Here is a 26,847-nt window from a genome sequence, read left to right on the forward strand (position 1 = left end):
AAAAGACCATCCCTGCATCCTGGGACTCATTCTAAAAGACCTTCCCTGCATCCCTGGGACTCATTACATTGAAATCACTGGAAAACTGTCAGGATTTAGAAAGAACATATTTGAAATGTCGAAGTCAGGCCTAAATGGGTTAATGCAACGTGTTGTGACTGCTCACTCCGGTTCGGCTGGCTCTGGCATCCCTGAACGGAACAATAGCTACTCTCTCTGGAGTCTCCTTCAGACAATTAGTTACCGGAACATTTAGTTGTAATTATCTACGGCTCAAAACAAACAACGACAATGCCGACGACGACCACAAAAGCCACGCTTTGTTCCATGTTTTCCAGTTTGCCACGGTCGGGAACAGAACACAGAAGTGTCGTTAAAAGGGGGGAATGTGACCGACCGTCGGGTAATTATCGGGTATTAAATTAGCATGTTCAATCCATCAGACACACACGCATGCACGCACGCACGCACGCACACACACTAAGCATCTTCTAGAAGTGCTGTTGCATAACGTCACTCCTGGCACAGCCTGGATCGCTGCCACACATCATAACTGCACACGTAACTGCACACGGGAGGGGGGGGGGGGGGGGACTCCCACAAACAGACCTAGACACACACACATGCAGCACGCACGCACACACACACAAACAAACGGTGCTTTATGCCTCGAGTACAGAGCTGGACATACACACACACACACACACACAAGCGGTGCTTTATGCCTCGAGTACAGAGCTGGACGCACGCGCGCGCACACACACACACACACACACACACACACACACACACACACACACACACACACACACACACACACACACACACACACACACACACACACACACACACACACACACACACACACACACACACACACACACACACAAGCGGTGCTTTATGCCTCGAGTACAGAGCTGGACGCACGCACGCACGCACGCACGCACGCACACACCCTTGTTGCCATTACCTACCGGTATATACTGCTCTCTGTAGTTCTGGTGTTATATTTGATTCCATGTAGCTCTACGGTCATTTGTGTACTCAAAGAAAGCATAGTACATGCGTGTGTGCATGCGTGCGTGCGTGTGCGCGCGCGTGTGTGTGTGTGTGTGTGCGCACTGAGCTGTGTGTCAGTGTGTGTTCTCTTTCCCATACTGGTCTGATTCATCCCACCAGTGTGTGTGTGTGTGTGTGTGTGTGTGTGTGTGTGTGTGTGTGTGTGTGTGTGTGTGTGTGATAGGCCCTCATCATCAGCAGCATCAGACTGGACCGTGGCCATCCTCGCTGCTCTCACTGTGTTCCACAACCAGTCAACAAACACACCACAACAACACAGGAACCTCCTATATCTCCATGCTTCAACATCTATAAGGGTGTAATATGTGCATGGTTTTAGATATATTAGATTTTAGCAGCATCCATGATGTCACGGACACTGGGCTCACTTCTGGACTACATGACATGTTGTCTCAGTAAGACAGCCCTCCCATTATCCACAAGGAGGAGCAGTGCACCAAAGCATTATGGGAATTGTAGTCCAGGAAGGAAGTGAGCTAAAATCTAAAATATCTAAAACCAGGAAAGTGTTCTGTGGCATACTTCGACACACTACTACTACCGTGTCCCACAAAAGTAGCCAAAGGTAGCCGACCTACAAGCTCACAAGGTGTCACTGATATAGGCAGGTTTCTGAACCGTCCACAGCCCTTCTCTGAGACACGGAGCAAGTAGAAATAAATTGAAATCGAAAGTATCATAAGCTTTAGTGAGTATACCAATTGTATGAAGATAGGTTGAACATTTGTTGAAGTCGTCCTTTGATGGTTAATTAATCCCTTCCTAGAAATGGAGTGGAGTGAAAGTGCAAACGCTCAAGGAAAGTAGGCTACAGACACGTAATAGGTCAAAGACAGTGGCGTGCACAGATAGACACTAGGGGGTGCTAGAGCACCCCCTGCCCTTTTGGCAATGTGCCCTTTTGAAAAAAAAGGAAAAAAAGAAAAACTTTTTTTTCTTTTTTTCTTTTCTTTTGAAAAAATAGCAGACCTACAAGCTCGTAGCGCGCCACTCGGTGGCGCGCTATGAGCTTGTAGATCTGCTATTTTTCAATAGCTAAAGCATAACATAATGCTAACACCAAAAGGGGTTCCCGCCCAAAATAGATTAAGGCAACCGGCCGGTTCCACGCGCTGCACAAGGTGCCCTTTTTTTAACTTGAGCACCTGCCCCTCTAAATGTCTGTGCACGCCACTGGTCAAAGACATGTAATTACACAGTACTCAAAGTAAATCCAATGTAGTTTGTTACTGTCTGTCCACCACTGGTTGGTCCAGTATAAGTAAAAGACACAAGTCATTTCACACTTGGTTGCATGCTGGAAATAGCAGATCTACAAGTTCACAACGCGTCGCAGCTGTAGATCTGCTATTTCCAGCAAGTGTAAAATCAGCCATTACGACGGCATCAAGGCCCGACAAAATAAATTTTAGTCGACTAAATCAACTGTAGATTTAGTCGACTAAAACTAGACTAAGACTAAAACATTCCAGGTGACTAAAATGAAAACCATTCAAAACACTGACTAAAACCAACATTTGCTGTCAAAATCAACACTGGCGCCACAGCGAGCACTGGAGTCAACGGTGACATGAAAAGAATAATGTACCTTTTATCCCTTTCTAGAAATAGAGTGTGGAGTGAAAGTGCAAACGCTCAAGGAAAGTAGGCTACAGACACTCAAATACATGTAATTACACACTAGTACTCAAAGTAAATCCAATGTAGTTTGTTACTGTCTGCTGTCCACCACTGGTTCCAGTGTGACTCCCTCCCTGGCGAACGGGGAGTCTGTGACTCCCTCCCTGGCGAACGGGGAGTCTGTGACTCCCTCCCTGGTGAACGGGGAGTCTGTGACTCCCTCCCTGGCGAACGGGGAGTCTGTGACTCCCTCCGTGGCGTACGGGGAGTCTGTGACTCCCTCCGTGGCGAACGGGGAGTCTGTGACTCCCTCCCTGGTGAACGGGGAGTCTGTGACTCCCTCCCTGGCGAACGGGGAGTCTGTGACTCCCTCCCTGGTGAACGGGGAGACTGTGACTCCCTCCCTGGCGAACGGGGAGTCTGTGACTCCCTCCGTGGCGAACGGGGAGTCTGTGACTCCCTCCGTGGCGAACGGGGAGTCTGTGACTCCCTCCCTGGCGAACGGGGAGTCTGTGACTCCCTCCCTGGCGAACGGGGAGTCTGTGACTCCCTCCCTGGCGAACGGGGAGACTGTGACTCCCTCCCTGGCGAACGGGGAGTCTGTGACTCCCTCCCTGGCGAACGGGGAGTCTGTGACTCCCTCCCTGGCGAACGGGGAGTCTGTGACTCCCTCCCTGGCGAACGGGGAGTCTGTGACTCCCTCCCTGGCGAACGGGGAGTCTGTGACTCCCTCCCTGGCGAACGGGGAGTCTGTGACTCCCTCCCTGGTGAACGGGGAGTCTGTGACTCCCTCCCTGGTGAACGGGGAGTCTGTGACTCCCTCCCTGGCGAACGGGGAGACTGTGACTCCCTCCCTGGCGAGCGGGGAGTCGGGGAGACGTGACCACAGCTATGTGTGACACACTCTGTCGCTGTGTTGTCTGTCACCGCGGTCTGAGTGACCCAGAAACCATCAGAGAACAGAACAGGACACAGACAGGCTCACAGACAGTACAGACACTCTGCCCCCAGAGAACAGGACACAGACAGCCTCACAGACAGTACAGACACTCTGCCCCCAGAGAACAGGACACAGCCAGGCTCACAGACAGTACAGACACTCTGCACCCAGAGAACAGGACACAGCCAGGCTCACAGACAGTACAGACACTCTGCCCCCAGAGAACAGGACACAGCCAGGCTCACAGACAGTACAGACACTCTGCCCTCAGAGAACAGGACACAGCCAGGCTCACAGACAGTACAGACACTCTGCCCCCAGAGAACAGGACACAGCCAGGCTCACAGACAGTACAGACACTATGCCCCCAGAGAACAGGACACAGCCAGGCTCACAGACAGTACAGACACTCTGCCCTCAGAGAACAGGATACAGCCAGGCTCACAGACAGTACAGACACTCTGCCCCCAGAGAACAAGACACAGCCAGGCTCACAGACAGTACAGACACTCTGCCCTCAGAGAACAGGATACAGCCAGGCTCACAGACAGTACAGACACTCTGCCCTCAGAGAACAAGACACAGCCAGGCTCACAGACAGTACAGACACTCTGCCCCAGAGAACAGGACACAGCCAGGCTCACAGACAGTACAGACACTCTGCCCCCAGAGAACAGGACACAGCCAGGCTCACAGACAGTACAGACACTATGCCCTCAGAGAACAGGACACAGTCAGGCTCACAGACAGTACAGACACTCTGCACCCAGAGAACAGGACACAGCCAGGCTCACAGACAGTACAGACACTCTGCACCCAGAGAACAGGACACAGCCAGGCTCACAGACAGTACAGACACTCTGCACCCAGAGAACAGGACACAGCCAGGCTCACAGACAGTACAGACACTCTGCCCCCAGAGAACAGGACACAGCCAGGCTCACAGACAGTACAGACACTCTGCACCCAGAGAACAGGATACAGCCAGGCTCACAGACAGTACAGACACTCTGCACCCAGAGAACAGGACACAGCCAGGCTCACAGACAGTACAGACACTCTGCCCCCAGAGAACAGGACACAGCCAGGCTCACAGACAGTACAGACACTCTGCACCCAGAGAACAGGATACAGCCAGGCTCACAGACAGTACAGAGTAGACACTCTGCCCTGCAGAGAACAGAACAGGACACAGCCAGGCTCACAGACAGTACAGACAGCACAATGGCAACCCTAATCACTAACTAACCACTCACAGCTGGAGCAATTCATTAACAACAATGAGCTTATTTTTGCATACTGGTGTATACTGGTGCACTTTATGTAGTCATAGCACTTTATAGTACACATGTATAATATATTATATAGTATAGTATGTATAGTTTACATAGATACTCCACTGTTACGTTCTTAGTTTACGCATGATTCATGATAACTACTTTTTATACATGTGATGTATGCCATGCTTTTTGTTATTGCTTAATGTAAATCGCTCTGGATTAAGAGCGTCTGCTAAATGCCTAAATTGTAAATTGTAAATACTGTATAAACAGTGCAGCAGTGGTTGACAAATTAAAGACCTGAGCATACTTAGCCGTACACAACAAGCCCTATATGTAATGATATATTTTTGCATCGCAACTTGTTGTGAGATTGTAGATCGGATATATTTAAGTTCTCAGTTGCCGCGACTATAATTTCAGTCATTTTTTGAGTGGTGCAACCACTCCTGTGTCCCTCCCTGGCTGGCTGTGTCCCTGCAGGGTCCCTGGCTGTGTCCGAGCACGAAAAGAGCGTTTGGTTGGTTTTCACCACCAAGAGCACAGTACAGTAGAGTAACTATAACAATAAACATATAGTTGCACCGCGGCGCTCAGTTCACACAGGTGTGATTTTGTCTTACTTCTTGCCTAGTAAAATGTCCCAAACAGGGACGCCAGTCACGCCACGGCCAATGTGACTAAAGGAAAAAAAACATGATTGAGTGGAGAAACATGACAAATGCATCAATGATGCTATTAAACCATTCTGGGCGGGAACCCCTTTTGGTGTTGCATACTTTAGCTATTGAAAAAAATAGCAGATCTACAAGCTCATAGCGCGGCACCCGGAGCTTGTAGATCTGCTATTTTAGAAAAATCGTGAAAATGTGGCGCAAATCTTTGAATTTAATTCTTTCACAGCAAACGTTTTTAACTCATATCTTTGCTCCTGTGACGTCACTGGAACATATAATTCTGGGGGTCCTTGACATGAAAAAGGTTGAGAACCACTGACATAGAAACATGGGTTTTTCAAGAAAACGGTAAGCCTTTAGAAGACATTTGTAGAATCGTCCTCATGTCTGGGCGGCTGTGGCTCAGGAGGTAGAGCAGGTCGTCCAATGATCCCTGGGTCTGGGCGGCCGTGGCTCAGGAGGTAGAGCAGGTCCAATGATCCCTGGGTCTGGGCGGCCGTGGCTCAGGAGGTAGAGCAGGTCGTCCAATGATCCCTGTGTCTGGGCGGCCGTGGCTCAGGAGGTAGAGCAGGTCGTCCAATGATCCCTGGGTCGGCGGTTCGAATCCCGGCTCCTCCTCCTGTCCACATGTCGAAGTGTCCTTGGGCAACACACTGAACCCTACATTGCCTCCAATGAGTCGGTCGATGTGAGCTCGCCACCGTTGGTGTGTGAATGTGGGAAGTGAGGACGCTGGCGTCGACTGTTCGCCGCTTCACCTCCAAATGTATGAATGAATGAACCATTGTAAAGCACTTTGAGCACTTGGAAAAGCGCATATAATTCATTAGGTCTAAATGGGTTAATAATTAACGATCCTGTCGTGCTCTGTGGCGTGCAGAAACGTGCCTGATGACGAGCAGGCCCGGTCGGCCTGGATTCTGGACCAAGATGTCCAGAGGAAGAGATGACTAAGTGACTGTGAGTGAACGAGGGTTTCATTACTAGGCCACGGATGGCTGGAGCTTCATTCACAAAGACTGCTCAACTGGCCAGGGTGTCATTAGGGACATTAGTGAGTAAAGTGACAGCTGCGTTTTCCATCTATGGGGGGAAAAAAAGGCAGTAGAAAAATAGGGTTGGAAATCGTGGTCAAATGAAGCGCGATGACCATGATGATGATTGTATTAATCCATTCTGGGCGGGAACCCCTGTTGGTGTTTTAACTAAGCATTATGTTATACTTTAGCTATTGAAAAATAGCAGATCTACAAGCTCATAGCGCGGCACCGAGTGCCACGCTGTGAGCTTGTAGATCTACTACTTTTGAGACATCGGGAAAATGTGACACACATCTTTGAATATATATTCTTTCAGAGCGAATGTTTTTAACTCAAATCTTTGCTTGTGGGGGGGGGGGGGGGGGGGGGGGGGGTCCCTGGAACAACATATTTTCAGATGGGGGTCGGCGGCCAAACACATATCATTCTGGGGATCCTTGACATGAAATAGTTTGAGAACCACTGACAACTGTCATGATTTAGAAGACATTTGTAGAATCGGTCTCGGTCAAAATGGGTTAATGTGATATGTAAGGGCCAGTGGAGGACGACATACTCAACCCCAGTACTTGAGTAGATACTCATTGACATATTACTCCACTACAAAGTAGATACTCATTGACATATTACTCCACTACAAAGTAGATACTCATTGACATATTACTCCACTACAAAGTAGATACTCATTGACATATTACTCTACTACAAAGTAGATACTCATTGACATATTACTCTACTACAAAGTAGATACTCATTGACATATTACTCCACTACAAAGTAGATACTCATTGACATATTACTCTACTACAAAGTAGATACTCATTGACATATTACTCCAGTACTTGAGTCAAAGTAGATACTCATTGACATATTACTCCAGTACTTGAGTCAAAGTAGATACTCATTGACATATTACTCCAGTACTTGAGTCAAAGTAGATACTCATTGACATATTACTCCAGTACTTGAGTCAAAGTAGATACTCATTGACATATTACTCCACTACCAACAAAAGTTGCTCAGTCAAATTTGTATTTTGAGTTAAATGTACTTTGCTACTGTCCAATACTGGTCAAGGACAAATAGAACAGTGGTTCCCAAAGTGGGGTCCGGGGACCCCCAGGGGGACCTTGAGGGAGTTCCAGGGGGTCCCCAGCGAAATGATAGTTTGGAACCAAATGGACCCTTATGGGTCTGTAACTCTGAGAGCGTACACATTTGTACACTCTCGGAGTTAAATTAACATCTAAATTGGGGGTCCCAGAGATAGAAATCCCATTAAATGGGGGTCCGTCCGTAGACTAATGCATGTCAAACTGGGGGTCCTTCTCTTATGGGGGGATCCCTGGAATATGTCTTCAAACGGGGGTCCGCGGGCTGATTAGTGTCAATGTGGGGGTCCTTGACATGAAAAGGTTTGAGAACCACTGAAATAGAAGAGCATGGCTTGAGCATGACAGAGAATGCCAGGTCAGGAGACCTGTGACCCCAGACTGACCCCAGGTCAGGAGACCTGTGACCCCAGACTGACCCCAGGTCAGGAGACCTGTGACCCCAGACTGACCCCAGGTCAGGAGACCTGTGACCCCAGACTGCCAGGTCAGGAGACCTGTGACCTCTGTCCACAACTACAAAGAGAGGGATATTCTAGGAAGGTTGAACAGCGGTCATCGCCGGTATGTTGGCTCATGGTGGACTTTCATAAAATAAAATTCACTTAATGTAATGCACTCATGTGGGTTTCTTTACTCAGCTTAACTTTAGCTGTCACGGAACCTAACGGCAAAGTTGCGGAAAAAATGTCTGGGGATAATTATCTCACAGGGAGCCAGTGTAGGGAGGAGAGAATCTGCGATGATGTGATCAGCCACAACACACACACAAACAAACAGCCACAATTAGCGTTCAATGCTGACACACAGGATTACAGTTGTGGTATCATTTTTGCCACAGACTCAGTAACAGCCTCAGAGGTTAGGGTGAATAGTTCCTCAGAGGTTAGGGTGAATAGTTCCTCAGAGGTTAGGGTGAATAGTTCCTCAGAGGTTAGGGTGAATAGTTCCTCAGAGGTTAGGGTGAATAGTTCCTCAGAGGTTAGGGTGAATAGTTCCTCAGAGGTTAGGGTGAATAGTTCCTCAGAGGTTAGGGTGAATAGTTCCTCAGAGGTTAGGGTGAATAGTTCCTCAGAGGTTAGGGTGAATAGTTCCTCAGAGGTTAGGGTGAATAGTTCCTCAGAGGTTAGGGTGAATAGTTCCTCAGAGGTTAGGGTGAATAGTTCCTCAGAGGTTAGGGTGATTAGTTCCTCAGAGGTTAGGGTGAATAGTTCCTCAGAGGTTAGGGTGAATAGTTTCTCAGAGGTTAGGGTGAATAGTTTATCAGAGGTTATGGTGAATAGTTCCTCAGAGGTTAGGGTGAATAGTTCCTCAGAGGTTAGGGTGAATAGTTCCTCAGAGGTTAGGGGTGAATAGTTCCTCAGAGGTTAGGGTGAATAGTTCCTCAGAGGTTAGGGTGAATAGTTCCTCAGAGGTTAGGGTGAATAGTTCCTCAGAGGTTAGGGTGAATAGTTCCTCAGAGGTTAGGGTGAATAGTTCCTCAGAGGTTAGGGTGAATAGTTCCTCAGAGGTTAGGGTGAATAGTTCCTCAGAGGTTAGGGTGATTAGTTCCTCAGAGGTTAGGGTGAATAGTTCCTCAGAGGTTAGGGTGAATAGTTTCTCAGAGGTTAGGGTGAATAGTTTATCAGAGGTTATGGTGAATAGTTCCTCAGAGGTTAGGGTGAATAGTTCCTCAGAGGTTAGGGTGAATAGTTCCTCAGAGGTTAGGGTGAATAGTTCCTCAGAGGTTAGGGTGAATAGTTCCTCAGAGGTTAGGGTGAATAGTTCCTCAGAGGTTATAGGGTGAATAGTTGCTCAGAGGTTAGGGTGAATAGTTCCTCAGAGGTTAGGGTGAATAGTTCCTCAGAGGTTAGGGTGAATAGTTCCTCAGAGGTTAGGGTGAATAGTTCCTGACTCTTTCACAATGTGTCCTGGACAGACGGTGATTCAGTCGTCTCTCCACTCCACGCTGTGCCAAACAAACGCTATGTGGGCTGAGAGAAGAACGAGAGACGTTTGTTTATACCAGCCTTGTTGCATCATACATGTGGTTGTTATTATTGGCTTTGCTTTTGGACGGTCAGTATGTGTTACGGAAAATACAAAATGTATTTTTGTGCGATGTCAAAGCCGTTATTGTTTTAATGGTCTGCGTTAAGTTGTTCGTTCTGTTGACCCCGAGTTCTGCGGGGACTGACGAAAAGGCAATTTAGAGCGAGTGTTGTTTAGTCAGAACCAGACACCAATTGGAGTGTTTTCACTGTTCGTTTCATGTAATTTCACACATTTCAAGTGCCTCGAAATTATCGACTATTCTGGATGTGAGATTGTATGGACTATTTTTTTTGAAAGAATTTGTTATACTTTAGCTATTGAAAAATAGCAGATCTACAAGCTCATATATAGCGCGGCACTTTCTTTCAGAGCGTCAGAACGTTTTTAACTCAAATATTTGCTTCTGGGGGGGGGGGGGGGTCCCTGGAACAACATATTTTCTGATGGGGGGGTCCACAGCCAAATACAGATAATTCTGGGGGTCCTTGACATCAAAAAGGTTGAGCACCACTGACACATTTAGAATCAGCCTTAGGACTAAATGGTTTAAATAAAGATATAAAGACCAGAAGTAACTGTCCGAACAACAACAACACGTGCTAGTGTTCACACATTCAGTTCCACTGGATCCGTTGGAAACACAGGTTTGTTTGTTTTGTCCATTTCCTGACCAGTACGAGACCCCGTCACTGAAGGGGTCAAACATGCAGCCCTGCAGGGCACAGTTCTCTGACCAGTACGAGACCCCGTCACTGAAGGGGTCAAACATGCAGCCCTGCAGGGCACACTTCTCTGAGCAGTACGAGACCCCGTCACTGAAGGGGTCAAACATGCAGCCCTGCAGGGCACAGTTCTCTGACCAGTACGAGACCCCGTCACTGAAGGGGTCAAACATGCAGCCCTGCAGGGCACAGTTCTCTGACCAGTACGAGACCCCGTCACTGAAGGGGTCAAACATGCAGCCCTGCAGGGCACAGTTCTCTGACCAGTACGAGACCCCGTCACTGAAGGGGTCAAACATGCAGCCCTGCAGGGCACAGTTCTCTGACCAGTACGAGACCCCGTCACTGAAGGGGTCAAACATGCAGCCCTGCAGGGCACAGTTCTCTGACCAGTACGAGACCCCGTCACTGAAGGGGTCAAACATGCAGCCCTGCAGGGCACAGTTCTCTGACCAGTACGAGACCCCGTCACTGAAGGGGTCAAACATGCAGCCCTGCAGGGCACAGTTCTCTGACCAGTACGAGACCCCGTCACTGAAGGGGTCAAACATGCAGCCCTGCAGGGCACAGTTCTCTGACCAGTACGAGACCCCGTCACTGAAGGGGTCAAACATGCAGCCCTGCAGGGCACACTTCTCTGACCAGTACGAGACCCCGTCACTGAAGGGGTCAAACATGCAGCCCTGCAGGGCACAGTTCTCTGACCAGTACGAGACCCCGTCACTGAAGGGGTCAAACATGCAGCCCTGCAGGGCACAGTTCTCTTGTATAAACCACTCGCCCCCTTGTGGAGAATGTGGTGAAGGATGACTCATACAGACCATATCACTTTCTTTTCCACTTCTCAGAAGACCAGGGGTTCTCAACGTTTTTGGCCGGGGACCCCCGGAAATGCTTTGGCAATGTCTCGGGACCCCCGCCCCGCCCCCTCCCGACCCCCAATATAAATTGACTGCTACAATAACCTTAAACCATTTTGGGCGGGAACCCCTTTCGGTGTTTTAAGCATTATGTTATAATTTAGCTATTGAAAAATAGCAGATCTACAAGCTCATAGCGCGCCACCGAGTGGCGCGCTACGAGCTTGTAGGTCTGCTATTTTTTTTTTAAATAATTTGGGGACCCCCTAAAATAATTTGGCGACCCCCCGAGGGGTCGCGACCCACGGGTTGAGAACCCCTGCTGTAGAAGACCAATGCCTATGTTTTTTGTTTTCTTCTACTTATTCTTCTTTCCTTTTTTTCCTCAGCACTGAACTCTCAAATGCGCATTAGGGGGCATGTTTGTCCACCAAGGTCATTTTGTTCCTGAGAGCACAGCGTGTTTCGAATTGTTTACAATGAGGAATGCTGCATTTTTTGGCAACCCCAGCAGAGCTAATGAGGCGCTGGAGCATTTATGTTGCGCTCGCGTTCACGACGTGTGACATTTTTATCTGCTTGCTGAGAGCTGAAATTTTGAAACTCAGGCGTTTGAAAGAGTTTTTTTGGGGCGAGCAACACCGGGGGAAAAAATGACACGGTGGAGACGGCAGACGGGCACCATAGTCTTTGTAATGACACGGTGGAGACGGGCACCATAGTCTTTGTAATGACACGGTGGAGACGGACACCATAGTCTTTGTAATGACACGGTGGAGACGGCAGACGGACACCATAGTCTTTGTAATGACACGGTGGAGACGGACACCATAGTCTTTGTAATGACACGGTGGAGACGGACACCATAGTCTTTGTAATGACACGGTGGAGACGGACACCATAGTCTTTGAAATGACACGGTGGAGACGGACACCATAGTCTTTGAAATGACACGGTGGAGACGGACACCATAGTCTTTGTAATGACACGGTGGAGACGGGCACCATAGTCTTTGTAATGACACGGTGGAGACGGACACCATAGTCTTTGTAATGACACGGTGGAGACGGACACCATAGTCTTTGTAATGACACGGTGGAGACGGACACCATAGTCTTTGTAATGACACGGTGGAGACGGACACCATAGTCTTTGAAATGACACGGTGGAGACGGACACCATAGTCTTTGTAATGACACGGTGGAGACGGCAGACGGACACCATAGTCTTTGTAATGACACGGTGGAGACGGACACCATAGTCTTTGTAATGACACGGTGGAGACGGACACCATAGTCTTTGTAATGACACGGTGGAGACGGACACCATAGTCTTTGTAATGACACGGTGGAGACGGCAGACGGACACCATAGTCTTTGTAATGACACGGTGGAGACGGACACCATAGTCTTTGTAATGACACGGTGGAGACGGCAGACGGACACCATAGTCTTTGTAATGACACGGTGGAGACGGGCACCATAGTCTTTGTAATGACACGGTGGAGACGGGCACCATAGTCTTTGTAATGACACGGTGGAGACGGACACCATAGTCTTTGTAATGACACGGTGGAGACGGGCACCATAGTCTTTGTAATGACACGGTGGAGACGGACACCATAGTCTTTGAAATGACACGGTGGAGACGGACACCATAGTCTTTGTAATGACACGGTGGAGACGGCAGACGGGCACCATAGTCTTCGTAATGACACAGTGGAGACGGACACCATAGTCTTTGTAATGACACGGTGGAGACGGACACCATAGTCTTTGAAATGACACGGTGGAGACGGACACCATAGTCTTTGAAATGACACGGTGGAGACGGGCACCATAGTCTTTGAAATGACACGGTGGAGACGGCAGACGGGCACCATAGTCTTTGTAATGACACGGTGGAGACGGACACCATAGTCTTTGTAATGACACGGTGGAGACGACAGACGGGCACCATAGTCTTTGTAATGACACGGTGGAGACGGACACCATAGTCTTTGTAATGACACGGTGGAGACGGACACCATAGTCTTTGTAATGACACGGTGGAGACGGCAGACGGACACCATAGTCTTTGTAATGACACGGTGGAGACGGACACCATAGTCTTTGAAATGACACGGTGGAGACGGACACCATAGTCTTTGAAATGACACGGTGGAGACGGGCACCATAGTCTTTGTAATGACACGGTGGAGACGGCAGACGGACACCATAGTCTTTGTAATGACACGGTGGAGACGGACACCATAGTCTTTGTAATGACACGGTGGAGACGGACACCATAGTCTTTGTAATGACACGGTGGAGACGGACACCATAGTCTTTGTAATGACACGGTGGAGACGGACACCATAGTCTTTGTAATGACACGGTGGAGACGGACACCATAGTCTTTGTAATGACACGGTGGAGACGGCAGACGGACACCATAGTCTTTGTAATGACACGGTGGAGACGGCAGACGGGCACCATAGTCTTTGTAATGACACGGTGGAGACGGCAGACGGACACCATAGTCTTTGTAATGACACGGTGGAGACGGACACCATAGTCTTTGTAATGACACGGTGGAGACGGACACCATAGTCTTTGTAATGACACGGTGGAGACGGCAGACGGACACCATAGTCTTTGTAATGACACGGTGGAGACGGACACCATAGTCTTTGTAATGACACGGTGGAGACGGACACCATAGTCTTTGTAATGACACGGTGGAGACGGACACCATAGTCTTTGTAATGACACGGTGGAGACGGGCACCATAGTCTTTGTAATGACACGGTGGAGACGGCAGACGGACACCATAGTCTTTGTAATGACACGGTGGAGACGGCAGACGGACACCATAGTCTTTGTAATGACACGGTGGAGACGGACACCATAGTCTTTGTAATGACACGGTGGAGACGGACACCATAGTCTTTGTAATGACACGGTGGAGACGGACACCATAGTCTTTGTAATGACACGGTGGAGACGGACACCATAGTCTTTGTAATGACACGGTGGAGACGGCAGACGGACACCATAGTCTTTGTAATGACACGGTGGAGACGGACACCATAGTCTTTGTAATGACACGGTGGAGACGGCAGACGGACACCATAGTCTTTGTAATGACACGGTGGAGACGGACACCATAGTCTTTGTAATGACACGGTGGAGACGGACACCATAGTCTTTGTAATGACACGGTGGAGACGGACACCATAGTCTTTGAAATGAGGGGTTTCTGCAGAGAGTGTTAGGGGGGCAGGGGCTGAAATCCCGTAAGAGGGCACTTTTGGACAAAAATAACGAAAATAGTAGATCTACAAGCTCACAACGGGTCACGCTGCGACGCGTTGAGAGCTGGTGCACTCCCTGAGAGCTGAGTGCACTCCCCCAGGGGGAGCGTGCGTGCACTGGGGAGCGTGCGTGCACTCCCCCAGGGGGAGCGTGCGTGCACTGGGGAGCGTGCGTGCACTCCCCCTGCACACACGCTCCCCCTGGGGGAGTGCACGCACGCTCCCCCTGGGGGAGTGCACGCACGCTCCCTGGGGGAGTTCATGTACGCTCCCCAGTGCACCCAGCTCCCCCAGGGGGAGCGTGCGTGCACTCCCCCTGGGGGAGTTCATGCACGCACACTCCCCCAGGGGGAGTGCATGCATGCATGCACTCCCCCTGGGGGAGTTCATGTACGCTCCCCAGTGCACCCAGCTCCCCCAGGGGGAGCGTGCGTGCACTTCCCTGGGGGAGTTCATGCACAATCCCCCAGGGGGAGTGTACAGTGTACGCTCCCCAGAGATGGCGCACTCTATTTCAGTGCCATCCCAAGAGACCACAACACACACACACACACACACAAACTCCTGGCTTCTGGAGTGTGTGTGTGTGCGTGCGTGTGTGCGTGCGTGCGTGCGTGCGTGCGTGTACTGTGTGTGTACTGTGCTAACCTCGAGACCTTCTCTGTGCTATCCTGGAGGGATTACGTAACAATGTGTTTTGAAAGGCAAAACAGAGTGGAGTGTATATATATATAACTGATATACTGTATAATATGGGTCAGTTCACGCTCTCTGTGGTGTATATGAATACACCACACACAGCCCCTCTAAACACTACAACCCTCTCTCTGCCTCGTTTCAGGGGTACGAGGCACGCTCGTACCCCTGATAATTAATAGGCCTATTAGCTATGATTCACTGTTTTGGGTCAGATACATGTAGCTTAAGCCATTCTGAACGGGAACCCCATTTGGTGTTTTAAGCATTATGTTATACTTTAGCTATTGAAAAATAGCAGATCTACAAGCTCATAGCGTGGCACTGAGTGCCGCGCTAAGAGTTTGTAGAGCTGCTATTTTTTTGAAAAATCATGAAAATGTGGCACATATTCTTTCAGAGCGAACATTTTTAACTCAACTCTTTGCACAACATAATTTCAGATGGGGGTCGACGGCCAAATACTTTGGGTGTCCTTGACATGAAATATTGACCACCACTGATATAGAAACATAGGCATTTCAGAAAACTGATTTTAGAAGACGTTTTTTTTTATTTCGACGTCAGGCCTAAATGGGTGAACCTGCCCAACACTGCAGATAACAATGAATCATAGCTACTAGGCCTATCAATTAACTTGAATAGACTGATTGCTTACTTACTCCACTATAGAGGGTATGCGTGTGACATCATCATCAAACCAGGAAGTTATGCAGGTGGCAAAAAACTACTTTCTGGCCTTGACAGCCCATACATCCACACAGAAAAGTCATATCTGATTGCATTAAACAACATTAAACAATGTTAAACTCACTTTGCCTGTTGCTTTGCCACTCAATTTGCCACTCGATGTGCCATTCACTTTAAGCATGCGCATACTCTCTATACATGCAGGTATTCGAGCCCTGAATTCTTACTGAAAAAAACCCCCATCAAATAAATAATTAAAACCAGTGTTGGGCAAGTTAAGCTAGCTGACCCAACACTGCCAATATCTCCCCTGGAGGACAAGCAGGGGATATGCCATGATAGGAGCGGTAGACGTTTCTCACACGGGAGACCAGGGTTCCAATCCCAGGAGGATTGAACCTTTTTAGGGTTTTAGTGTATGGTGTTACTGTAAGTGTCCTTGAGCAAGACACTGAATTTGAACTAACTCCTCCCGATGAGCAGCTCGGTGCCTTGCATATGGTTCCCTCTGCCATCGATCGGTGTCTGTGTGGAAATGCACAGATCACACACACTTTAATGATATAAATGCACCATTTACTTCGACATATTCTGTGAAGCCTTTCCAAGTGTGGGAACTGGATATGACGGTGAATATAGTTTGTGGTCATGTGATGCAGCTAGCTGCGCTTGCAGGGCCGACAGTAAGAAGAAGTGGGATGTGCTACAAAATGAATAAAGCATCTCCATAATGGCTTGTTTCTGGCACTGCTATACAGCCGAGGGACTAGTTGGAACAGTGTTGCCAGAGTTGTTGTGAGAGAAATAAGCATCCAGGTCTATGAAAACAAGCCAAAAAAGAAGCCCGACTATAGGCTTTTTTGAAAATAGCCGATCTACAAGCTCACATCTTGAATGGGGGGTTCCTGGCTCAACACATTATAGATGTAGGGTCCTTTTTTTCTTTTATTTTTTGTGTAAAGCACTTTGAGCTGCATTTCATGTCATGAAAGGTGCTATACAAATAAAGTTTTATTATTATTATTTATTATTAGTTGGACAAATACATTAATCTGGAGGTCCTTGAACTATTTTTCTAAGTGTCAGAGTTTGGAAGCACTTGTTATCAGTAAAGCAACCTCCTGCTGCCTCCTGCATTTATGTGCACATTCTAAACAGGTGGTACACATGGGCTGGTGAGTGATTGTCAACAAGCACTTCCAAACTCCAGCACTTAGAAAAAAAACATCTGCAAGGAATTTCTTGACAGGGAATAGCTCATAACATGTCTACACTCTACAGTGGATTTTTATGAAACAAACACATTGCAGATAGAAAGAGGATAATTCAAGCTTTCCGTATACAGCTGCAATGTTGGTGAGTTTGACGTTATCTATTATACAATTGAAAAGGTGTGCCCAAAAAGCTGTGCGCAACCCAGGAACAAAAGGCACCAGCTACTACGCCACTGACACACTGCAACACACACTGCAACAACCCACTAAACACACTAACACGTCACAGACTTACCCTCCGCGTCGATCCATGGCTATCTCCTCATGTCGCGCAGCATGCCCACACTCAACACCACCCGCGTAAAAATTGTCATTGCACTGCCACTAAAGCCGCCTCCCGTCCAGACTCACAAACAATATCAATAACAAACACAAACACGCCACAAGCACCGACACCCCCGCCTAATTTGTTGCCAGGTCTATGAAAACAAGCCCAGAAAAAATGCCATTCAACACGCTACTTACAACTCGCTTACAATTCGCGGACCTGGCAACACTGCATCCTGTTTTCCCATTGGCTACGGTTGCTACAACACGCATTTGCACTGCATGTTGGGAGCAACACAGCTTAATGTAGGGGTCACCGATTGCTGTGCTACATCCGCCTCATGTTCTCACCACCCCATTCGGCTACACCACACACACACTAACCTACACAATTCTCCACATGCAACACAGGGCCCTTATTGGCTAGCCCCCTCACATGGCGATCCCCACGCAGCAAAACACAGGCCAGCCAGCCACACACACACACCCACACACACACACACAACGGCCACGTTCGGAAATATCGCACTGAGCGCACTGTGCAAATGCAATGCAAACTAATAGGCGAGTGTGCTTCGGTGCGGTATTTCCGAACGCGCCCATCTCATCGCCACAACGCGCGCAGTCGGATGCCAAGCTCTTCCGCGCATTATTCCTTTCCCAGTCTCACCACACCACGGACTCATTGTAACCTCGCATCAGTGTTACTGCAGACACGTAATCACACTGTGGAGGATTTGTGACTGAGTGACTGTGTGTGTGTGTGTGTGTGTGTGTGTGTGTGTGTGTGTGTGTGTGTGTGTGTGTAGTTTGATTTCAGCATGTTTTACACTGCACAGTTGCGCAGTGCACACCATGGGACAAATCGGCTTTTCACCCCCTGCCACTGTGCCCACAAACGCATGTACAAGAGGAAAACAATCTAAACATTATATACTAACGTCAGCATCGGGCAGATTAACACACACAAGCGTTATTAGTTGAGTTTTCTTATTGAAGTGCCTCTGAATTGTAACTGTGCGTTTATGTCAGTCAGCGATGCGATCCGTTGTTATTCAGCCACCAGCAGCACCATACGCACGGACTGGAGAGAGGCGACGTGTTTCTCTCCCTTCGGCTCATGTAGCCCTCATTGTAACTACAAATATTGTTCCCGAAGAAACAATGTGGGGTCACTGCAATCCAAAAGATTGTAGGCCTACTATAATGCAGTCAAGGTCCCCACAAAAATATACTACAGTATGTTCTGCTCCATTCTCAACATCTTTTGGTTTCCAAAAACAGTAACTTATTGTAAGTAAACAAAAACAGTAAAAAGCAGTTTCATGTGTGCTTATTTTAATTTAATTTAATTTGCTTTGATGTGAAAATAAAATACAACAAATAATAATAATACCCATCCGTTACTACATGTGAAGGGCACAATACTGGGTTTAAAAACACAGCTGAAACATGAAGTGGAGTCTGTCAAATCTCGCAATTTCCTTCTTCCCATTGCGCTGCAACGGAACTAGGATGAGCCGCCCGAAGGGCGGCGAAATTCTAGTTTAATACAATTAGATAGGACTGTTCTGTTTGGATGAATGGGCTGTCTGTGGGAAGTTGCACCTAGGTAGCACCTTGCTGGCAAGATGGCAGCCGTGTGCATATCATCAATTAAGCCCCCCCAAAAAACCGCAACCCGCAACTACCAATATTTACAAGCAACTTTACAGACAAACAAGCCCATAAAGTCGCTTATACTAAGCGGACATGTCAACACTGGCTGTGACGGCCCAAGCTCACGGTTATTCGAGGGTGTGTGATGTGTTTTCCCACGGCTGCCTGCCTGCCTGCCACGGACATGCACGGACATGCACGGACATGCCTCTGAAATCAACTGCTACATGCGAGGAGCGAGGCTGTTCAATTATTCAGGTTTACTGCTAGCCAGGAGGGACAGAGTGAAAGGGGGTGTGAGAGAGGAATAGAGAGAGAGAGAGAGAGAGAGAGAGAGAGAGAGAGAGGGGAGGGGGGTGGAGAGAGGCTTGTGATTGTACTTTTGAACTACATTTAACTGACAGACAGACAGACAGACATGAATTGAGTGAGTGAGTCAGTCAGTCAGTCAGTCAGTCAGTCAGTCAGTCCAAATAAGACAGACAGGCAGACAGACTGCAATAAGAAGATTATACTTCAAGACTAACATGTCCACCACTGTGGGAGGAGAGAGAGAGAGAGAGAGAGAGAGAGAGAGAGAGAGAGAGAGAGAGAGAGAGAGATATTCCTGTGCACTCTCTTGTTTTTGTGTTTTTGTGTGTGTGCCTGTGAGCATATTCAGTGAATGCATTATACAAACAAGGCTTGACATGACTTGACACGACTTAGCCTTCTGTACCAGTGTGTGTCGCGACCTCTCTCTGAGCTCCAAAGTGTCGGGAGTGTAAATGCGGCCCTGAGTAAACAAAGTATTAATGAAGCAAGATAAACAAGTTGTCGGAGGCCCCCGGGGCTTGAGTCGCAGTGTGCGGTGTCCTCTACCAAATACAACTTAAGTACACACGTACTAAATATAACCCGCCGAAGAATGCTGCCCTGGTCTACTCTGGTTCACTCCATGGAGTGACGTCGTGTTCTCTGCTTTTAGGAGCTGAGGTCACACGTACAGTCTTGCGCGTGCGCCGCACGCACGCACGCACTGTTGATGACCAGTGTACCATGTGCACTGTTGATGACCAGTGTACCATGTGCACTGTTGATGACCAGTGTACCATGTGCACTGTTGATGACCAGTGTACCATGTGCACTGTTGATGACCAGTGTACCATGTGCACTGTTGATGACCAGTGTACCATGTGCACTGTTGATGACCAGTGTACCATGTGCACTGTTGATGACCAGTGTACCATGTGCACTGTTGATGACCAGTGTACCATGTGACCTGTGGATGACCAGTGTACCATGTGCACTGTTGATGACCAGTGTACCATGTGACCTGTGGATGACCAGTGTACCATGTGCACTGTTGATGACCAGTGTACCATGTGCACTGTTGATGACCAGTGTACCATGTGCACTGTTGATGACCAGTGTACCATGTGCACTGTTGATGACCAGTGTACCATGTGACCTGTGGATGACCAGTGTACCATGTGCACTGTTGATGACCAGTGTACCATGTGACCTGTGGATGACCAGTGTACCATGTGCACTGTTGATGACCAGTGTACCATGTGCACTGTTGATGACCAGTGTACCATGTGCACTGTTGATGACCAGTGTACCATGTGCACTGTTGATGACCAGTGTACCATGTGACCTGTTGATGACCAGTGTACCATGTGCACTGTTGATGACCAGTGTACCATGTGCATGCGGCCGTTTGTTTACTGTGCAGCTGCCAATTGTGCCCAAACCAAAAGGAAAGATGGTCACTGTTGCTGCAGTCACTGGCCCAGTGATTTCTGTTTATGTGTCACTAACATCCTGGACACCCACTGTTTGTAACTTATCCGTATGAGAAAAGTGAGCCGTGACATTTCTATTTCCTGTACTAACAATCAGAGGGCGTATTTTGTTTACATATAAAGCCCCACATTCTACAGGCTTCACAGTAGAATCCTGTTGATTTAACCACTTTGATATTGTACAAATGGAATTGATATACAATCTCCTTTATATCATGATCATTATATAGGGCTCAGTGGTAGAGTGGCTGGATGGTAACCTCAAGGTCGCCAGTTCGAACCCTGTGGGCTCCCCCAGAGTTAGTGTCGAAGTGTCCTTGAGCAAGACACTGAACCCCTAATTGCTCCTGATGTGTTGGTTGGTGCCTTGCATGGTTTCCTCCGCCATCGGTGTATGAATGTGTGTGTGAATGGGTGAATATAATGCACACTCTATGTAAAGCACCTTGGATAAAGGCGCTATATAAATGTATGTACCATTTATATGTATGATGATGAAGTCATCATACATCGCTTAATAATGTGGCACCCACTACGTCATCCTAGTTAGCCTGGCAGTGTACGTCATGACAGTAAATGTGTTTTGCCATCGACTTGGCCTGAGTGTTTGTACAACAGGAATTGTTCCGTAAAAAGTCTGTTTATATATCACACATCCCAGGACCCCCCCCCCCCCCCCCCTTGCCAGGGCCTCAAACCCAGTACTGCACGGTCCAGTTTCCCTGAAGGGCCTCTGAGAGCCAAGAGCCCCTGGGCCACGAGTCACGACCCCAACTGGCCCAATTGCTAATTTGGCCCTGAACTTGCACCAGCATGAGTGAAAGTAACGTGTTGTTTTGTTAAAATCAGTGCTTTTTCAAAAAAACAAAATTCCTCTGTCTTAGGCCTAATTTAACTCTTGTGGAGCCAAATGTGGACCATGCACCCGGGTCCATTTGGTTCCATTCTTGACTCTTGTGTCTTACTCCGAGTTTAAGACATTCAGGTGAATATTAAGGTCGATTTCTACAGGATGAATGCGGACCACATTCCACTCCACTCTGATGAATTGAAAATGGTGGACCCTGTTGTAATTAACAAGTGTGATGCTTTATGGTGTCGTCCACTCACAGTTAACAGTTTTTGTATTGAGTTGTACTTGAATTGTAGCCTACTGTAATTCTGCAAACTGTTAATAAATCAATCAATACTTCAATCAATCAATCAATCAATCAATCAAACTCCACTCACTCCACTCACTCACCCATGTTGTGTCCATAGGGAGACTCGGCCGCTCCGTCCTGCAGGCTGGCCAGGATCTCCCCCTTGCCCACATCGCTGTCCCCGACCAGCAGGAACTTGAGCAGAAAGTCGTACGCCTTGGCGGGACTGTTGGTCCGGTGGTGGCTGAGGACGAGGCTCATCCTCCTCTCTCACGGCAGCTCCCAGTGTCCCATCATGACTCTGTATGTGGGGAACACACACCCGACCGACCCGGGTCGGGTCGTTCCCACACGAGGATGTCCAGTCAAGTCACTAGTACTCACTGACGGGTCGAGTCAAAAACCGGCGTGCCTCCTCCTCCTCCTCTGTTGCGATAATTAACAAAACAGGTCAGCTTTTACACACCGTGTGTCCATTTAAAGTCTCCCCTCCATGCGTGGAAGAGAGCCTGGATGGATGGAGCCCCACGCGACGGACGGAGGGCTCTCTCTCTCCAAAAACTCAGCAGCCTGCAGAGAACAATCCGTTTTTATTCCGGCCGGGGATCGTGGATCGGTAATCGAGGTATGGATTGGCTTGTTTACCTCGATCTGTGCCTATAAAGTGAAAGCTACAAGTGTCATAATTTGAAGAAGTGCCGCTCGCTTCTTCTCCTCAGTGACTGACACTAGTACTTCTCTTCTATGATCCTGACGGGATTTAGGTAGGTAGGTTACGGTAGTGTCACCGTGTCACGGTCTGACTGAGACTGACTGCCATAATAATAAACCGCAACCCAGCGGGTGTGTTTCGTCTGCTCTTCTACACTCTAGTCTAGTGTCTACAGTACAGAATATAATCCCGTTTTATTTCCCGGGGCCGACAAACAGAGCAGAGAGCAGAGCAGACCAGGCGCGCTAGCTGAGCTGAGTTGAGTGAGCCCCAGGCAGGCTTGCAGGCAGGCGGCTCTGCCGTCTCCTCCTCCCCGGCCAGCCCTCCTCCTCCTCCCCGGCAGAGCGCTGCTCATGGAGGAGGGGAGGGGAGGGGGGGGGGGGGGGGGTGGTCTAAAGAGAGAAGAGCACTGTTTCCCAAACAGTGGCCCGGGGCCCAATTGTGGGTCATGGACACATTTTTATGGGTCTCTTTAATATTTATATATATATATATATAATATATATATATATATATATATATATATATATATATATATATATATATATATATATATATATACATACAAATGTGTCCATGACACATTTGTATATATATATATACATATATATCACCATACAGCATCTCATTCCGGCCAATCACAATTTGTGACTCCTCAGTCCTCACACTCCTCCTTGTGACTCCTCACCTCAAAGCTATGGACATTTAGGAAAAACATTACAATAAATGAAATATCACACTTGTGTGAATGAACTGAGGGGCGCTCTTTGCACACATACGAAGCTGTGCATAGGACTGGAGGCCCGCAAAAAAAATCACACCCGTGTGAAGTGAGTGGTGCAACTCTGTGTGGGGGTCCCCAAGGGGTCCCAGGAAGTTCCAGACCCACATGAACGCGGCCAGGGTGCCGGCCCGGTTCCGGTGAGCCGCCCCGCCTCCGAAACGGTTGAGAAATGACAGAGTTATCGTGTGGACCCCCAGGAACGTAGAAAGTACAGATACTTGTGTTCAAATGTAATGGGTAAAAGTAAAAAGTACTCAAGAAAATAAATACTCAGTAAAGTACAGATACTTGAAAAAAGTATGAAAACATTTACCAGATTAATGTCATATCAATAAATAGCCCAACTGACCATACTGTAAAACACATCCTCCCAGCAAAAACTCCAGCATGTGAATTAACTACTGATGCAATAAACAACCTCAAAATCATCATGTATTTATTTGAATTGATATGCTTCAGTGTCTCTTATTGTATTTGTTTTATTCTTGACAGTTTAAAAGACTCCAGCTGTAGCCTACTGTTAGTACATGTCTTTGATGCTAGTGCTGTGTTGACAGTGGCGTGCACAGACATTTAGAGGGGCAGGTGCTCAAGTTAAAAAAGGGCACCTTGTGCAGCGCGTGGAACCGGCCGGTTGCCTTAATCCATTTTGGGCGGGAACCCCTTTTGGTGTTAGCATTATGTTATGCTTTAGCTATTGAAAAATAGCAGATCTACAAGCTCATAGCGCGCCACTCGGTGGCGCGCTATGAGCTTGTAGGTCTGCTATTTTTGAAAAATCAAAAAAAAAAAAGAGAAAAAAAAAGGTTTTTTTTTTCTTTTTCTTTTCAAAAGGGCACATTGCCAAAAGGGCAGGGGGTGCTCTAGCACCCCCTAGTGTCTATCTGTGCACGCCACTGTGTGTTGAGCTGATGTGAGATCAGTGGTTGTGTCTGGTTCATGGTTATTGGCAGGCTGCCAGCAGCATGACTCTGGTCCTTGTGTTGTTGTTTCTCTCTCTCTCTCTCTCTCTCTCTCTCTCTCTCTCTCTCTCTCTCTCTCTCTCTCTCTCTCTCTCCCTAGCATGTCGTCACCAATAAACCAGGGCTGCATTCTGCATTGATTCACAAATACAATGGACAATTAATTACGCACTGGGAAAACACACTGCGGGCTCTGTCTGTCTTTGTGGCGTCTCCATTGTTGTCTGAACGATTTTTTAATCCAGGGACAATTTGACAAAGGACAACAACACAACTCTCTTATGTATTAAATGTACAAGTGAATGCGTGTGCTGCTATGCTACCCTGCTCCGATATGTAATCTAGAACAGGGGTAGGCAACCTTTAACCTGACTCCGCCAGATGGGGCAGCAGAGAGCACACTGGGTTCCCCCACCCAGTGTACTCTCTGAGAGAGTACACTGGGTGGGGGAACCCAGTGTGCTCTCTGCTGCCCCATCTGGCGGAGTTAGGTTAGGCGACCTTAGGCACGGGTGCCAACATTGGCACAGGGGACTAGGGAGGTCACATGGCACAAGTGTGAGAGAGCTCGAGTTTATTTATTTTCAAATGAAATATTCAAACAAAGCTTTAATAGTCAGTTAAACTGCATATACATAATTATTATGTCCTGCGCACATACCTACTTCTACATTCAGACTCTTCACTCTGACTGGGGAGAGACTGCGTTTGGGAGATAGGTGGATTATGTGTCCAATGATATATATGAGAAAATATTACAAAAGGCAATAATACGGCACAATTGTTATAGCCTATGGAAATGTTACATTTTGATGTGGTGTCATAATAAAATTGTATGTATGAAGCAACTATCAAAAAATGAAAACCTGGCACTTCATGTCAAAAAGGTTGCCGACCCCTGATCTATAAAGTTAAATAATCCATTTATAAATGCATTGTGGGATGTAGGCCTATGCTATGCTACTACTACCCCCTTTGCACTATGGCCTACTGTGAACATGTGCAAACATTTACATGATTGTATTTACCTATACGCTGCCTGCCTCTAGACTATAGAGCACATTGTATTTGTATTGCAGGATATAAGCTAGTTTCGAGTGAATCTGCCTTGCTTCAGTGAGTAAGGGATGATGTATACGTTTTGTCCTTTGTCCTGCTTTGACCTCGCCGCTCAGCCACAATGAGACGATTCCCTCTTTTCAGGGTGTTTCGATCGCCTCGGATGGCCATGGTTTTTACTTTTTAGGTCACTTTGTTACGTTATATACGTAGGGTTGAGGTTAGCCTGGGTTCGCTCCAAATCCACGGCGGAACACAGTGAATCAGCCTGGAACCCAGGCTAGCGTAAAGGAAAATTCCGTACTAAAAGGCTTTCTTACCTTTCTTTGTAGTTGTTACGTCCCCACCAAAGAGGTCCAGGTGTTATTTTGTGCAAAAGCTCCTTATTGGTTATTTCCCCTACCATAAGCCCCAAATGAATTGCATTGAATGGGAATTGAATGGGGCTATGGGGTGTTGTGCTAATTCGCTTATATATCCTCTCTTCATAATGTAAATAATATTCCAAGTGGCACACTTTACTACTTATTTGAGTAGGCTTATGGTAGGGGAAATAGCCAATAAGGAGTTTTTGCACAAAAAACACCTGGACCTCTTTGGTGGGGACATAACGACTACAAAGAAAGGTAAGAAAGCCATCTAGCATGGAATTCTCCTTTAAGGTTAGGGATAGGCATATTAGAGGTGGTCGCCCTGGGCAAAACAGTTCACAGGTCAGATTGTGTGCGCATCTCAATGCCTATCTTCAGGCCAGGTGCTGGAGGTCGGGCATCACATCTCAATGCCTATCTTCAGGCCAGGTGCTGGAGGTCAGGCATCACATCTCAATGCCTATATTCAGGCCAGGTGCTGGAGGTCAGGCATCACATCTCAATGCCTATCTTCAGGCCAGGTGCTGGAGGTCAGGCATCAAGGGCAAACATCAAGGAAGAGAAAGTACATCCGCACACCAGTTTCTAGAGCTCCGCCTCCGAGACTTACTTTATTTAGAGGCAACAAATTGCAACGTTTCCACCTACAAGGTCTTCGTCAGGCAAATAAATATGATTATTATTTGCCTGATGAAGACCTTGTAGGTGGAAACGTTGCAATTTGTTGCCTCTAAATAAAGTAAGTCTCGGAGCTCTAGAAACTATAGTGTGTGGATGTTCTTTC

The 26,847-nt window shown here is 47.7% G+C and overlaps 1 protein-coding gene across 2 annotated transcripts in view; it reads right to left on the reverse strand.

Moving 5' to 3' along the window:
* Positions 1-23,237, reverse strand: part of rab40b (RAB40B, member RAS oncogene family) — a 50,561-nt gene extending 27,324 nt beyond the window's left edge. The window contains exon 1 of one of the 2 annotated variants that reach the window (XM_079492519.1): positions 22,277-23,237. In XM_079492519.1, coding sequence (XP_079348645.1) covers positions 22,277-22,436 — 160 coding nt within the window. In that variant the 5' untranslated portion in view covers positions 22,437-23,237. Of the gene's footprint in view, positions 1-22,272 lie in introns of both variants that reach the window. The other variant, XM_079492520.1, reaches the window with a different exon arrangement.
* Between the last annotated feature and the right edge of the window lie 3,610 nt (positions 23,238-26,847).

This window comes from Electrona antarctica (genome assembly GCF_951216825.1).
Source record: "Electrona antarctica genome assembly, chromosome: 22".
Classification (NCBI taxonomy): domain Eukaryota; kingdom Metazoa; phylum Chordata; class Actinopteri; order Myctophiformes; family Myctophidae; genus Electrona; species Electrona antarctica.